At 43.7% G+C, this 15,682-nt stretch overlaps 1 protein-coding gene across 1 annotated transcript in view; it reads left to right on the forward strand.

Annotated features, from left to right (window-relative positions):
* The window catches only part of ccdc88c (coiled-coil and HOOK domain protein 88C), a 59,643-nt gene continuing 43,961 nt past the window's right edge, over positions 1 to 15,682 (forward strand). The window contains exons 1-5 of the mRNA XM_084482382.1: positions 1 to 392; positions 3,552 to 3,664; positions 4,887 to 4,995; positions 14,132 to 14,201; positions 15,601 to 15,659. Coding sequence (XP_084338508.1) covers positions 333 to 392; positions 3,552 to 3,664; positions 4,887 to 4,995; positions 14,132 to 14,201; positions 15,601 to 15,659 — 411 coding nt within the window. The 5' untranslated portion in view covers positions 1 to 332. The remainder of the gene's footprint in view (positions 393 to 3,551; positions 3,665 to 4,886; positions 4,996 to 14,131; positions 14,202 to 15,600; positions 15,660 to 15,682) is intronic.

The following is a 15,682-nucleotide window of genomic DNA, read 5'->3' on the forward strand; positions in this document are numbered from 1 at the left end:
TCTAAACAAAGGATACAGGATTAGGAAAGTAACGCGTAAACCCCGCCAACACGCTTTAATTCGGCTTGATATCGGTTAATCCTGGCGTTTTTATTCATTTTTATGACAAAAAAAAACTTTCACACGGTCGCTTAAGGTTTGAATCGGATCTCCTTGGCAACACAGAAGTGCCGTGCGAAGTTCGGACCAACGGTTACTTTCACCGCACACACTTTAACGCCTCAGACCTCGGCGCGTGAGCAGGGGGACCGATGAGGACCAGGGCGGACCAGTGAGGACCAGGCCGGACCAGGGAGGACCAGTGAGGAGCCATTGTTCTGTAGACCAGCAACATGGATCTGACTTTATCAGAGTTGTTGGTCCACTTCATGGAGTCGCCGTTGGTGGTGTGGGTGAGTGGTGTTTCACTCTTATGGGTGAGCGGTGTTTCACTCTTATGGATGAGCGGTGTTTCACTCTTATGGGTGAGCGGTGTTTCACTCTTATGGGTGAGTGGTGTTTCACTCTTGTGGATGAGTGGTGTTTCACTCTTGTGGGTGAGTGGTGTTTCACTCTTATGGATGAGCGGTGTTTCACTCTTATGGGTGAGCGGTGTTTCACTCTTATGGGTGAGTGGTGTTTCACTCTTGTGGATGAGTGGTGTTTCACTCTTGTGGGTGAGTGGTGTTTCACTCGTATGGGTGAGCGGTGTTTCACTCTTATGGGTGAGCGGTGTTTCACTCTTGTGGATGAGTGGTGTTTCACTCTTATGGGTGAGTGGTGTTTCACTCTTGTGGATGAGTGGTGTTTCACTCTTATGGGTGAGTGGTGTTTCACTCTTATGGGTGAGTGGTGTTTCACTCTTATGGGTGAGTGGTGTTTCACTCTTGTGGATGAGTGGTGTTTCACTCTTATGGGTGAGTGGTGTTTCACTCTTGTGGATGAGTGGTGTTTCACTCTTATGGGTGAGTGGTGTTTCACTCTTATGGGTGAGTGGTGTTTCACTCTTATGGGTGAGTGGTGTTTCACTCTTATGGGTGAGTGGTGTTTCACTCTTGTGGATGAGTGGTGTTTCACTCTTGCGGATGAGTGGTGTTTCACTCTTGCGGATGAGCGGTGTTTCACTCTTATGGGTGAGTGGTGTTTCACTCTTGTGGATGAGTGGTGTTTCACTCTTATGGGTGAGTGGTGTTTCACTCTTATGGGTGAGTGGTGTATCACTCTTGTGGATGAGTGGTGTTTCACTCTTGTGGATGAGTGGTGTTTCACTCTTATGGGTAAGTGGTGTTTCACTCTTATGGATGAGTGGTGTTTCACTCTTATGGGTGAGTGGTGTTTCACTCTTGTGGATGAGTGGTGTTTCACTCTTATGGATGAGTGGTGTTTCACTCTTATGGGTGAGTGGTGTTTCACTCTTATGGATGAGTGGTGTATCACTCTTGTGGATGAGCGGTGTTTCACTCTTATGGGTGAGTGGTGTATCACTCTTATGGGTGAGAGGTGTTTCACTCTCTCACTCGAGGGCTCTAGGTCACCCCCACTGTATCTGTAAACACATTTCACTGTATCGGTGTATTCATGTTCAACTTGATCCAATTCGTCCTTCAATACATGTAAATAATGTATGGGCTTTTCAACATGGGGTTGTGTTCCTGTTTACACTATACATACTGTGCATATGCGCTGCTGCTCCTGGCTGGTCCATCATTAGTCAGTTCAGTGGATGTGTCAACTTTTGTCCTTGTTGTGTGTTTATGTGTTCAGAGGTATTGGAGACAGTGGATGTGGTGCCACAACGTCTCAGTGCAACACAGTAGGAGGTCACTACTGAGGTTCTCAGTTCATAACTTCCTCTAGGAGGAGGTCACTACTGAGGTTCTCAGTTCATAACTTCCTCTAGGAGGAGGTCACTACTGAGCAGGTTCTCAGACCTACAGTTCATAGCTTCCTCTAGGAGGAGGTCACTACTGAGGTTCTCAGTTCATAACTTCCTCTAGGAGGAGGTCACTACTGAGGTTCTCCGTTCATAACTTCCTCTAGGAGGAGGTCACTACTGAGGTTCTCAGTTCATAGCTTCCTCTAGGAGGAGGTCACTACTGAGCAGGTTCTCAGACCTACAGTTCATAACTTCCTCTAGGAGGAGGTCACTACTGAGCAGGTTCTCAGACCTACAGTTCATAACTTCCTCTAGGAGGAGGTCACTACTGAGCAGGTTCTCAGACCTACAGTTCATAGCTTCCTCTAGGAGGAGGTCACTACTGAGCAGGTTCTCAGACCTACAGTTCATAACTTCCTCTAGGAGGAGGTCACTACTGAGCAGGTTCTCAGACCTACAGTTCATAACTTCCTCTAGGAGGAGGTCACTACTGAGCAGGTTCTCAGACCTACAGTTCATAACTTCCTCTAGGAGGAGGTCACTGCTCAGCAGTGGCGGCTTAAGTTGGACATTGGCCCCTCGGCTACTGTTTGTGTGAGGCCCCCTTCTAGTAGGAGGGCACTACTGATGTTCTCAGACCTATCGTCCATGACCTCATATGTTTAATGATTAAAGGAGAACTCCCCATTATACCCCCATTATGTTTACCTGAGGGTCACCCCATGTAGAGGGAAGTAAAAAACAAGACGAAAACCATTCCAAGACCTACGTAACACGAGTTGGTTCCTTACGAGACTCCACCGTGCTCGTTTAACTCAAATAGTGAGACGCCGATGCTCTCCCAGCCACTAGCCACAGTGGCTGTGCATCTGCGCGCATCCGTTCTGCTATCGGCTAGTGCAAAAACACAAAGTTTATACTGTTTCGCCACACTATTTGAGTTAAACGAGCACGGTGGAGTCTCGTAAGGAACCAACTCGTGTTACGTAGGTCTTGGAATGGTTTTCTGAATGTGTTTAGAGGCCCCAAAAGCGGATAAAGAGCTTGCCCCCATAGGTTAGCGTTAGAGCTATTCCGTAGCGCCGGCAGCCAGTGCAGATCTCTGGCTTGGTCTAATCAATTTTCGTCGTTTTTTTTTTTACTTCCCTCAACATGGGGTGACCCTCAGGAAAACGATAATGAGGTTAAAAATCGCCGGAGTTCTCCTTTAAGTGTTTACCCAGATGATCTTGGTGTCTGCATTGGGAGCTTGGTGTCATGATGCAAAGCGAGATACTGTGACCCTAATCCTGAATCCATGTTGTTTTATTGATTCACAAATACCCTTTTTGGTTTAATTTGCAGTGCTTCAAGTTTTTTTCTTCCCCAAAGTCGTCAAGTCCATCAGCACAGGTTATTGGACAATGATGTAGGCCTACTTCCTGCTTTCCCGTGACCTCATATCCTGTTAGGCTAGCTCACAGGCCAGCCAGCCAGCCAGCCATCCACATTTTCCTGGCTTTGTTATGATTTGCACAGCGATTATCATGCACACAGACACACATTAAAAAGTGTTGGAGTTTCCCCTGAGTCAGTGAACGTTTTCCATGTTCCACTTATTTACTTTTTACAATCATTCTCTTTCTCTCTCTCTCCCTCTCCCTCTCCCTCTCCCTCTCTCTCTCTCTCTCTCTCTCTCTCTCTCTCTGGTTGCTAGATCCAGACGTTGGGTCCGTTGGGTTCCCCAGACGGGGTGAGCTCGGAGGAGCGGGTCAACCTGTTCATGGAGTTGGTGGACGGCGTCTTTCTACACAAGATCATGACCCAGATGTAGGTAGCGGCACACAGTGTGAGAGAGAGAGAGAGAGCGTGTGCTTTGGTGTGCAGGTGCATTAAAGAGTCCAGACAGTATGAAATGGTTGAGTGAGTGAACATGTTTCCTGTGTGTGACCACATCCTTGCTGAAGGGTTTGCTATGCATCCTTTCTAACTGATAGAAAGACGCCCAAAGCACAGCACTCCTGTCTTAGGACAGGACTTGATACTTAGTTATCAGTGCGTTATGTATTTGTAGTCTCCTGTAACTTAACTGCTGCTTTTTGTGTCCTATTGATGTACTTTATGCACTCTATTGAACCATTATTTTACCATTGTAGGCCTACACAACATTTTCATCTGGAAGGAAGAACTCAACACTTGCATTGCAAAAAGAGAAATGAAAATAGTCTCTACAGTATAAATCAGACTAGTCGCCGGTCAGGGGCTTTTACTGAGAAACTTAATCGTGCAACAAATTGGTTCACTTGCTTTGTTTGATTGCCGTTTCTCATTATTTTGTAAATGTTTTCAGCTTTTGCTTAATCTCACTGAGACCACAGGCACAGTGTTGTCATTCCTCGGACTTAGACCTCATGATGACAGCCTTGTTTGGAAGTGGCCCGCTTCATTTTAACATTGAGCGACAAAGTTCATTGTGCTCCGTGGTGTCTGTGAACAGGAGATTCAATTGGACCTTAAACAACCAATCCTCTTGCAGTAGTAGGTCAACCAAGCAGACGAAGCCCATCCCTGCTCCCCTATGCAAATCAGTTATCAGGAAATCACAGACACACACAAACGTGTGTGTGTGTGGGTGTCTAACTGTTTTTGTGTGTGTGTGTGTGTGTGTGTGTGGGTGTGTGTGTGTGTGTGTCAGATTCAACTTTATTGTCCTTGTACAGAGTACAAGTACAGAGACAACAAAATGTGGTTGGAGATCTAAACAAGAAGTGCAAAAGAGTAGTTAAGGTGCAGTTTGAACATGATTGTCATATAGTGCAATATAAGTACAGTTTAGTATAAATAATAGGGTGGGTTAGTGCAGGAGTAGTGAATACAAGTAGAGAATACAGCAGCAAAAAGTAAAGTGAGGTATGAGCAGCATACGGTGGATATAACGGATAATGGGTAAGAGCAGATATGGAGCATAGATGGAGTGTGTGTGTCTGTGTGTAACTGTTTTTATAGGGGTGTGTGTGTGTTAATCAAGACTAATGTTTTTGTGTCTCCATAGTGACCCTAGCCCGACCAATCAGCGCCTGAATAAGAACGTGAACAACGATGTGTCCCTTCGTCTCTACAACCTGACTGTACTCACCAGACAAATCCGCAGTTATTACCAGGTAAACACGCCCTGCTGCCTGTGGAGTAGACCTCGGCTCTGACCACGCGCTGCACGTTGGCAGGCAGCAGTAAAACAGCAGCTGCACTACACTATTTTTTACTGAAGCCTAGAAAGAAAGAAGAACATCCATAGAACATCAACACCTAAAACCACAATGACGCCCGCCCAACTTTGTTCTCTGGGTTGTTAAACGTCCAAGGCCCTCGCCTTTAAAGACACTCACAGCTGATGATGGCGAGGCGCTCGGCAACACAACCATGCAAACCACGCTCGGAAAAGCAAAAAAGCAGCCTCCCAGCGGCTAAGAGAGCTTCACTGTGCCCAGGGCCTGAGGAGTAGTTCCACTATCGCATTATTGAACTTTAGTTTGAATTGTTCGATTTTCCCCCGGTCTTGTATATATTGTCTGGATGTGCGAACGTTGGCAGATGATTGACCTTGGGGGTGAGGAGCTCTATGGGTGGACGTTTCACAGGCGTCATTGGTTTAGCTTTGAAAACATGAGCAACAAACACCATGCTTATGTCCATGAATGGTAAAGGACATGCTATTTTTGTGTCAACAGACACACATACAACACAAAAGCCGTTAGAACAACCAAATTTTGCCCTTTCCCCAGGGGAAATTCTCCAAATATGAGTAAAGACCAGGAGCCAACAGACTGGAGATATTATCCTTAGGTCTCTCACTAGCACTGAAGACCAGGAGCCAACAGACTGGAGATATTATCCTTAGGTCTCTCACTAGCAGTGAAGAACAATCTGTGAACAAATCAGTAAACCTGCTGTCTTTTGCTTCTTCCACTGCCTATCGTACTCTGCCATGGCCAAGTACACATGCTGATATTCCCAAATGACCATTTATAGCTGAATAACAGAATCGGATCCATAATCAATTCTAACATTATTAGTGTTAGAATTGATTGCCAGCTATTAACTTTCAAATCCTAGACCACAGCTTTTTCTGCTGTTGACTTCTGGAGGTTCATTCTTGTTTTGTGTGTGGGTTTTCTGTGCCATACCATTGGCTTTAAATATAAATGACAAATTGCTTCCAATCCCAATGGTGAATATGTGATAAACATAACGATTAATTGGTCATCCATTTAAAGCAGCAACAGAGTCATTAGCGAAATCCACAAATCCTGTGTTTTTACGGATTTGACTGCTGCTATGCTGCCCCATCATCATCATCATCATCATCATCACTTTTTCCCTCTTGGCGCACTAGTGGCCTTGGGGCGCTCGTGTCTGAACATATGGTCCAGCACTCGCATTAGTTCATTTCTCTTCATCGTAGTTCTTCTTATTTGTAATATGTCCATACCGAATATCCTTTCTAGTTTGTTCCAGATAGTTTTGGGCATTCTGCGATCAAATAGCCCCTTGTTGTATGTAACAAAAGTGACGTATTGGATGGTCTTAGTGATGTTACGTAGTTTGTCCTTTGACATCTTGTACCTCCAGTCCAGGGTCGTTTCATCGGGACTATGGGTACTTGTATTTGATGATGACATTTTGTTAGGTGCATTCTTTCTTTCAAATCCCCCTTGCACCATCTTCCTGAGAGAACCATGCCAGATGACTTCAACTTTTTTCAGTTCACCCTCAGATAGACTCCAAGCTTGTATGCTGTATAAGGCGTGATCTTACACATGTTGTTAGAAATCTTACCGAGTGTCTAGTTGTATTCGCTTGTCAGTAAGAATGTGCTTCAATTCATTATTGGGAGGCAGAGCTAATTCTTGCATGAAAGAATGATGTTATCTGAGTTTGTGATAGTATAACCAGGGTATTTAAATGTCCTGACATTCTTGATCTTCTCTTTACAGAGGGAAACTATGCTTTCCTGCACCATCAATGCTGTGTCAGTATTGAACACCATTGTCTCTGTCTTGTCATATTCTTGCTCTCGGTGGAATGGTTTGATCATTCGTTAGCAGCTCTTCCGCTTCGTCAGGCGTGTGTGGTTCTTGTTCAGACAGCAACAGAGAGTCAAGTGTGCCACTATATGAGCCTTGTATGGATGGGTCATTTCTCAAATAACGAAGTTCAGGGTGTTTTTTATCCCGCCGTGTTTTGTGGAAGGTCTTCTTTAGTGTTTTTCTTGTAGGGAACAAAGTATCCATAACTACGATCCGGTGGTCTGACTCAAATGGTTGGCTTTGCCTGGGATATGATCTGCAGTTTGTAGTTGCGTATTTGACAAACCATTCAGCCATTATATAATCCAGTCTTCGTTTATAGCCAAGATTTGAATGAAAGGACCACCTGTGCTCGCCTGATCTTGTTACGAACATTGTGTTTAGAATAAAGAGGGAGTTCTCTTCTGCCGTTTCAATAAGTTATAAGTTCCGTTGAAGCTTGTTAGGTTGTCATCATGTTGAGAGCCAATGCTTTTCCAGGTCTCAGGTTCACAGTCATGGCCAATAGTAGCATTAAAGTCCCCAGCTGAGATAATCTTAAATGATGGATGATCTTTTTTCATGTCTTGTATCACTTTGTTTAGCGTTCAAGCTTTCGCACACAAGGGCTGAGAAGTTCCAAAAGTGTATTTTAAAAGCCGAAACAACAATTACAGGCCACATAACCAAGGGGTAAACGTTTCGGGTCTAGCCCTTCATCAGTGTTCCTTGTACGTGACGCGTCACAGGGCGCAGCGGCCTTTTATAGGCTCGCCTGCCAATCACCCAATCACCCCAAGACACATGAGTGCATTTGGGGTCACAGTGTATCCAAATCACCAAAGTTACACCACAGATACTATAATATCACAATTATGTACAAACATGTACAGGAGATATAACAACATTTGTATACAGAAACATATAGTCACACAACATTGTAATAGTGATACCATATTTAAATATTTGAAATAATACAATACATACAATATTTAGAAAACAGAGAGCATGTATTGATCTAGGTACACATCACCCTCATCATCATCATCAACATCATCATCATAGCACATTGGGTTATCTTGCGTCCATGTAGGCCTAGTCCATTATTCAACCAACTATACTAATTACAACAGTTACAGCCAACATGTTAAGGTCAATCCATCATTGATACCACTAGGGTGCAGGGTTTTTAGTGTCAACATCCAGAAGGATTCTCTTTGTAAAAGCCCTTGTGCCCTTGTGTGCCATCTCCCCTTTCTTCACTTGAGTATTACGTTTTTTGGAGACTATACGCACCGGGCGACACCTCAATACTAGACCAAAGGCGCAGACGCCACACTTCATCTTTGCATACAGGTCATGTCATGACCTAACCGTTTGCAGTGCGTAACGCAGTCTGCCAATTTGCTGTCACACCTTCAAGTTCCATTTATGATACTTCCGTTCCGTTATCTAAATTACCATTCCGGTTTCACTTCTATTCATAAATAGCCTAATCATAAAACAAACGAATAATTGCCTTTTCAAAGCTCTTCTTCTACCACGAAGAAAGAGGCTACTTCACTTTCGTGGCGCCATTGCTCCGTTGGCTCGCCTAACCGCAAGGTCGGGCTACCCAGGGTGCACCTGTCCTAATGACGGCGCTGGAGCTGGCTTGAGTGTGAGAGGCGGTTAGACAAACAAGGACTTATCAAAGCCTTGTGAGCCTAGCAGTAAAACACCCCAATGCACCCCTATATCTACATGTAACATGTAAAACATCCTGGTGATAAGAAGATGAGAACACTCCATAGACACACACATTTCCTCTAAGACTAAGCTCTAACTAACCTGACACGCACTTTGGGAAACATTTCCAAGTTTAAATATGACCTATATAATAGGATGCATGATGTGCTTGTGTGAGCTACATATTTATGTCTATAGTAATTGGTACATTTCTTGAACAACGTGAAAGCATTAGAACCTCTTGCGACTGAACTTTGATGTTATATTCTAAAAATAATGTAAAAGTGCTAGAATTGATTCCACAATCTAAAACCTGGCTATATTGATTCATACTTTATTGCCAATAGGATGAGACAAATAGGATTTTGACTTTGTTAGGTGCCGCCATTGAACAACACCGGAACAATTGACATGCCCAGACAGTAAAAATTGTTTTGTGAATTGAATGGATTGTTATGTTATTGAACTTGAAAGATTGAAGGAATGTTGCATGTGCTTTAAGACCGCTTTAGCCTTTTGTCTGGGTGATTTGACTTCATGTGCTCTCTAGTCTAAAAGCAAAATCCCACACATGATTATTGTGCAGTTTACATTGTCTAAATCAGACTAAGATGGAGAACATACCCCTGATCTTCGTGTGTGTGTGTGTGTGTGTGTGTGTGTGTGTGTGTGTGTGTGTGTGTGTGTGTGTGTGTGTGTGTGTGTGTGTGTGTGTGTGTGTGTGTGTGTGTGTGTGTGTGTGTGAGAGAGGTGGCACACATTCTTTAAAGTGGGTCATGCTTGGCAGAAGGGTTAGTTAATCTGTTTGTTGATGGTTAATCACACAGACAGACAGACAGACAGATCAAGAAGAACTTAAGAAATCAACAATCAAACCTCCCACCCGGTCATATGAATGAGATGTGGCAGTGCTGGGGTTTAACCATGTGAGCAGGCTGACTCTTCTCATTGGACTGGCAGAAAGAGCTCTGGTCTCTGTAGGGTGGGGTGTGGGAGGGTGACCTACTGGGCAAACAATAGCAGAAGGGCTCGCTCCCTTGTGTGTGTGTGTGCTCTGCCTCCCAACGCACCCTGAACCCTCTTCTATTGTGTCAGTGCATTGTAACCTGACACTGGCTGATTCTGTGTGGCCTCGCTGAAACACTGCACAGAAGTCTGACTTCCAACAGACTTCAGGTTTCTTATTTAGTTTACACTCCCGATATGAATTGGCAAGGGTTTAGATTTTAAGAACAGCAGGCAAGAGCGAAATGGCTCTGCAACAAATAGAATACAATTATAATTACATCCCAAATAATGTATTATTTGGGAGATTTTTCTTCTCACCAATATGGGCCTTTTTTGGAACTAGTATCATCGCATATGATGATGATTTTTGTCAATCCTTTTTTCAATCTATTCTTGCCTTGCCCTTCCTTTTTGTGCCTGCTCCTTTCTGTCACTGGCTCCCCCCTAGGCCCCTATAGCCCTGTTGCATTACCCCTCCTTGGTAACCATGGTAACAGGAGAACAAAGCCCCTCCGCGCCTGACTAGGATGTTTGAAACTTCACATCCTCTGGGCTCATACTTGTTTGTGAGTGTGTGTCCATGTTTATTCACATTCGCTGCATCAGTGCACCTCAATATCTGGGATGAACGTGCACTGTTGTTTCACTATAAAATCTGTTGTTGTTTTTTAACGTTTTGTTGCATTGCAAAAGGCACGGGTCAAACAGAGAAGAGGCTGTTCCAACCCTGGTATTCTGCTGGGTTGGAAGGGAGTTTTTTAACAACTCTTGGTCGTGTGTGTGTGTGTGTGTGTGTGTGTGTGTGTGTGTGTGTGTGTGTGTGTGTGTGTGTGTGTGTGTGTGTGTGTGTGTGTGTGTGTGTGTGTGTGTGTGTGTGTGTGTGTGTGTGTGTGTGTGTCCTAACCCTTCCATTGTGTCAGTGCATTGTAACCTGACACTGACTGATTCTGTGTGCCTGGCTGCACAGAAGTCTGACTTCCAACAGACTTCAGGTTTCTTATTTAGTTTACACTCCCAATATGAATTGGCAAGGGTTTAGATTTTAAGAACTAAAAGCAGGCAAGAGTGAAATGGCTCTGCAACAAGATTTCCAGGAGACTAAGGTAACCTGGGTCAGTTAAACCCTGTGTTAGGGTTATATACACGGTGATATACCTCTTTGATCCATACCTGTTCAACTGCCCAAATTAACTGAACTTATTTTTTTATTATTTGTATTATTTATCAGTTCAACAGTCAGTTCATTATTGCTAGGACTTCCACCAAATCGATGCTCACAATCCTAATTAATCACTTTTGGCTTCTCAGAGTTCTTATGCTATATTTTGCCAGACATACATACATGATGCATGTACATTTTACAAATGACATACAGTATATCTTCCATAATAACAACCAATTGTTATCATGCAAAACTTTCCTATACACACTTTTCTAAAATAGCGTCCATTGCCTCTTGCCTATACATTTTATGTAGAGGTGACAGAGGTGAAATAATAACAACCCAAATGTGCAGGTAATGCATGAAATCTGCTGTTTCAGTGAACAAAAACAAGACTTTACTTTTTTTTTTTTTACCATGTATTTTCGACCAATGGATGCAAGTGGTTCAATATTCACCCTGCCGGTTATCCCCTGGCATTGGTTCTAGATAAAACCCAACTGCTTATTGGTTGGCTGTGGCTATTCGAGAATAAATCCAAAGCTGGCTGTGGTTTAGTGGAACATGAAACATCACGTTAGTGGTGATACAAGAAAGTGGCTGGTTATGCCTGACGACAAAGTTATGAGATTTCTTATGTTTAAATGTAGTTATGATTTATGTATCTCTTAATATCCATATGTTAGAGCATTATTTACTCATTCATTAATTGATCGACTACTTGCACTGTCCTTCATAGCTTCAGGTCCTGTATGTTATTAATGAGGGAAAGGAATCAAGAGTGTGAAACATTTGGTCCCATTTGTCCTGATGGCTAATGGCCCTGATCAGTGTCAATGTTGGCTCCTCCAAGTGAAATGGAAAAATGAAAAAGATATGATTCAGGCTTTATCATAATGCTACAGTATGCAAAATCCCAGAACCTGTGTAGTCTTCCATCATTCCAACATTTGAGTGTTTATATGTTCTGCTGTACTTTCCTTTAACTGCCTTATTTTTAATTCAATAGGTCTTATATTAGCTGCTTTCACATATGGACGTACAACCGTCTATTCTCCCGCTATTCCCCCGACGGGCCGTATATGTGAATGACATATCCTGACGTTGGACCTCCTGAAAAAAGACTACCCCTGATGTAGTATTTTAGCCGGCGGAAATGTTAATTACCTTATATGTGAATGAGCAGTAGGATGTCGGCATTTCACAACAGTTGAGTGGGCGTGTTGATGACACTTGGGTCTACGTTTGCATGTCATTGAGTGGCACCCCATCCTAAACGTTAATCAGCCTGTTGCCTTTTGTTCGCTGAATGGTTTAAAAAATATTTAAATGTGGCACTGCTTTTCAGAGTCATTTGTGGTGAACACTAAATTATAGGTCTTATCGTAACCCTCAAAGTACACATCATACAATAACTTACAATACATGAGTTCACAGCTGCACGCGTATATAGAAAATGTTTTTTTTATTATTATGTTACACCTTACCTGCTGTCGGCTCCCAGACCGTAGTCGAGGAGCACAGGGGAGACGTTCCCTCCAGCGCAGATGTTCTCTCGGGGGTAACAGCAGTGGGTCTGCTTATAGGTCGGAATATGGTTGGAATGAAGCAGCCACGATTCTTGACAGGCTGGGTACTTTATTCTTAGTTTCACTAAATTTACAGTACATGTTTACACAAACACAACCGGACTTGTTCATTACTTCACTAAACTGACACACTCGACCGCTCGCTCTCCTCACTCGTCCACTCACTCACACACACACTGCGATTCTCGCGCACACACATGCACTAACTCTCATAACAATTATTATTGACAACAGTTAGCTGAACATTATAAGGTCCCGTCCTTCCACTCCCTGTTTTCTCAGTTAAACACAGAGATCAACTACATTTGTCCCAGTGTTTGTTAGATGTGAAATGAAGCCAAAAAAGACGCTCTCTTCCTCCGGCAACGCAGTCGTTCGCGAGGCCTTTCTTATTCGTCGTTTCTTCTATTTGTCTGTGACTCATGCTACAATCTTTCATCGATTGATGCGGATGTTGTGGATGCAACAGAATATATGATGCATCACTGCAACGACATTTAAGATGATCGATGATGATCGATGACTGAGCGACACAGATGTCCGCATATCGGGCATCAAGTGTGAATCAGTGAGAATGACCCTCACGGTCGAACCTCCTGATCCACAAATGCGGAGAAAAGATGGAGGACATATGTGAAAACGGCTATTACTTGTTCTTTGTTGGAGCAGGACACTACTGCAACACTCAAATATCTTTTTTTCCCACTCCCGTCTCTTGAAAGACATCTGTGAGCCGGCTCCCATGTTTAATTTACACTGTGTGTGTGTGTGTGTGTGTGTGTGTGTGTGTGTGTGTGTGTGTGTGTGTGTGTGTGTGTGTGTGTGTGTGTGTGTGTGAGTGTGAGCGTGCCTGATCACCAAGAGAGACTAGTGATCAGGTTCCCTGTTGGTGTATAGGTTGGTGTAACAGTATCTGAAGGTATTACCTGGTTCTCCACAACACACCTGTACTCGTTGTCCCTCACCTGAGTAGAAAGAAAAGCCTGTGTGTTCATGTGTGCATGCATGAGCTATTCGATTTTTTAACATAAAGCTCTGCGTCAGACATGGTGAGCAAAGGGTTTTACTTAACCGGGTCACTTTGCCAACCGTACCCCTTCTACAGGAAGATATATTTTTATAAGTATTTAAATGCTGTGTTAAATTGTGGAGCTTTTGTGCTGAAGACAAAAAACAAACAATTCAAAGATATCTCGGAGGTGTGTGGTTGTTTGCATTTCATTCCAGTATAGTTGACTTGTTTTACTTATAGGTTTTATTTTGCGCAAAAGTTCCTTCCTTATGGTCCTGCGATGACACATACAGACATGCACACTCAAAAGGGTAGCATGTTGCACTTCTTCTGGCCCAGATGATCTATTTTCAAATAGAACTCCCAAGAAATTATGAAAACAAAGTGTGTGTGTGTGTGTGTGTGTGTGTGTGTGTGTGTGTGTGTGTGTGTGTGTGTGTGTGTGTGTGTGTGTGTGTGTGTGTGTGTGTGTGTGTGTGTGTGTGTGTGTGTGTGTGTGTGTGTGTGTGTGTGTGTGTGTGGTACAGGTGTCTGTTGACCACATGTGTTTCCTGTGTTGGCTAACAGCCAACACACACACCCTCGGACCTTGGTACAGAGTCAGCTGACTCACTTCCCATTGGAGGTGAATGAAGCCTTTACCTACCGCCAGACTCTGCTTCCTTCTCTAGTTGAACCATCATAGATTGCTGTCAAATCCCTTGTTTGTCTTTTCCCCCTCCTGTGCTGTAGGAGACCTTACAGCAGTTAATAGTCATGACGCTTCCAGACATCCTCTGTATCGCCAAGGACCCGCTGTCAGGTAACACCCACTCTCACACTGTCAGCTAACACAGAGACACACTCTTAGGCCCAGTCCCATTTCTCTCCCCTTAACAACAACACTTGCCTTGAGTGCCCTTAGCTGCAAGTCAGCTACCGATCTGGTTAGCGAAAAACAGCACTCCCCCTTGCTCCTTTCTAGGGTTAGGGCTCAAATCTAGGGGAAGGGGGAGAATTGGGACAGGGACAATCAGGTACAGTCAGGTAACACGCACACTCTCAAGGGCTGATTATGGTCCCACGTTCATGCAACGCAAGGGAGGTTGCGGACCCTCCTTGCGTCCACCACAAGGGCCTGACGTGCGCCTCCCAAATATTGTAACCTTCCGTCGAGGCGACGCAGCAGCAAGGGCTGTGAGTGGGGTCATTGCGTTGCGTCGACTTGGAACCATAATCAGCCCTTCACTCTCACACTGTCGGGTAACACACAGACACACACTGTCAGCTAACACAGAGACACACTCTCACACTGTCAGGTGACATAGTCGCACGCGCATGCACAGATACACACACTTTTTTCACTTTTTTAGATGTTACAAAGCACTTACCAGGGCGAATACAATCCACTGATTAACATGGCAATAAAGCACAATACAAAATGATCAAGAAAAACACCTGCCTGACAAGTAGGTCCTTAACGGTTTCAACTGGGCTCAGTCTCACACACTTTTATTTATTCACACACACTCAGTTATGTAATGTACTTGTTCCATGGGCCTGTACGTTTCCGGAGGGTGTATATTCAAGTTGAATAGCCTGCGCTGTTCAGTTATTTTTAGCAATTGTTGCTCATGTGTTTACTCCATATGATGAAGGTCTGTGACCTTTGGATCATGACCATGTAGAAAAACAGATATATAGTCTAAACCTCATAGTAATAAAGCGAAATTCAGCATGTTATTGAATGAATTTAAACTCTATCCCCTAGATGTAGGAGGCTGTCCTTGACTAAATAACAGGGGGGTTGATGTAGAGAGTTTAATATTTAGGCTTTAAAGTGGCTGCAGATCAATCAGAGAGCCTAAGAGTGCAAGTCCTTGAAAATAAACCACCTTAAGAAAGGCCTCTCAGTTCTTCACCCACCAGTGTGGGAGCCATGATAGCGGTGTGTGGACACATGGGATGTAAAGGAAGATGAATTACCCAAGTGTTCAAAAGGCGGCTTACACAGAGCCAGGCACAGTTAACCAGATGATTCTTACCCATCATTTCACCCTGCTGAAGGATGGCTATTACATTTCTAATAAGTTACACTCAAAGTATTGCTCTTAAATCTTACCTACAGCATCTTGTAAAACAACGTAAAGTGACTTTCAGTGCTAGTGCTAGCAATCTAACTTTCATAATATAAAACTCAAAACTCTGTTGTTGTCCTTTAGCCAAGAGCATGGAGGAGATGAAGAGAATGCTGCTGCTTATTCTGGGATGTGCTGTCCAGGTAACGCACGCACACACGCACAC

The sequence above is a fragment of the Micromesistius poutassou genome (genome assembly GCF_964030765.1).
Source record: "Micromesistius poutassou genome assembly, chromosome: 17".
NCBI classification, from domain to species: Eukaryota; Metazoa; Chordata; class Actinopteri; order Gadiformes; family Gadidae; genus Micromesistius; species Micromesistius poutassou.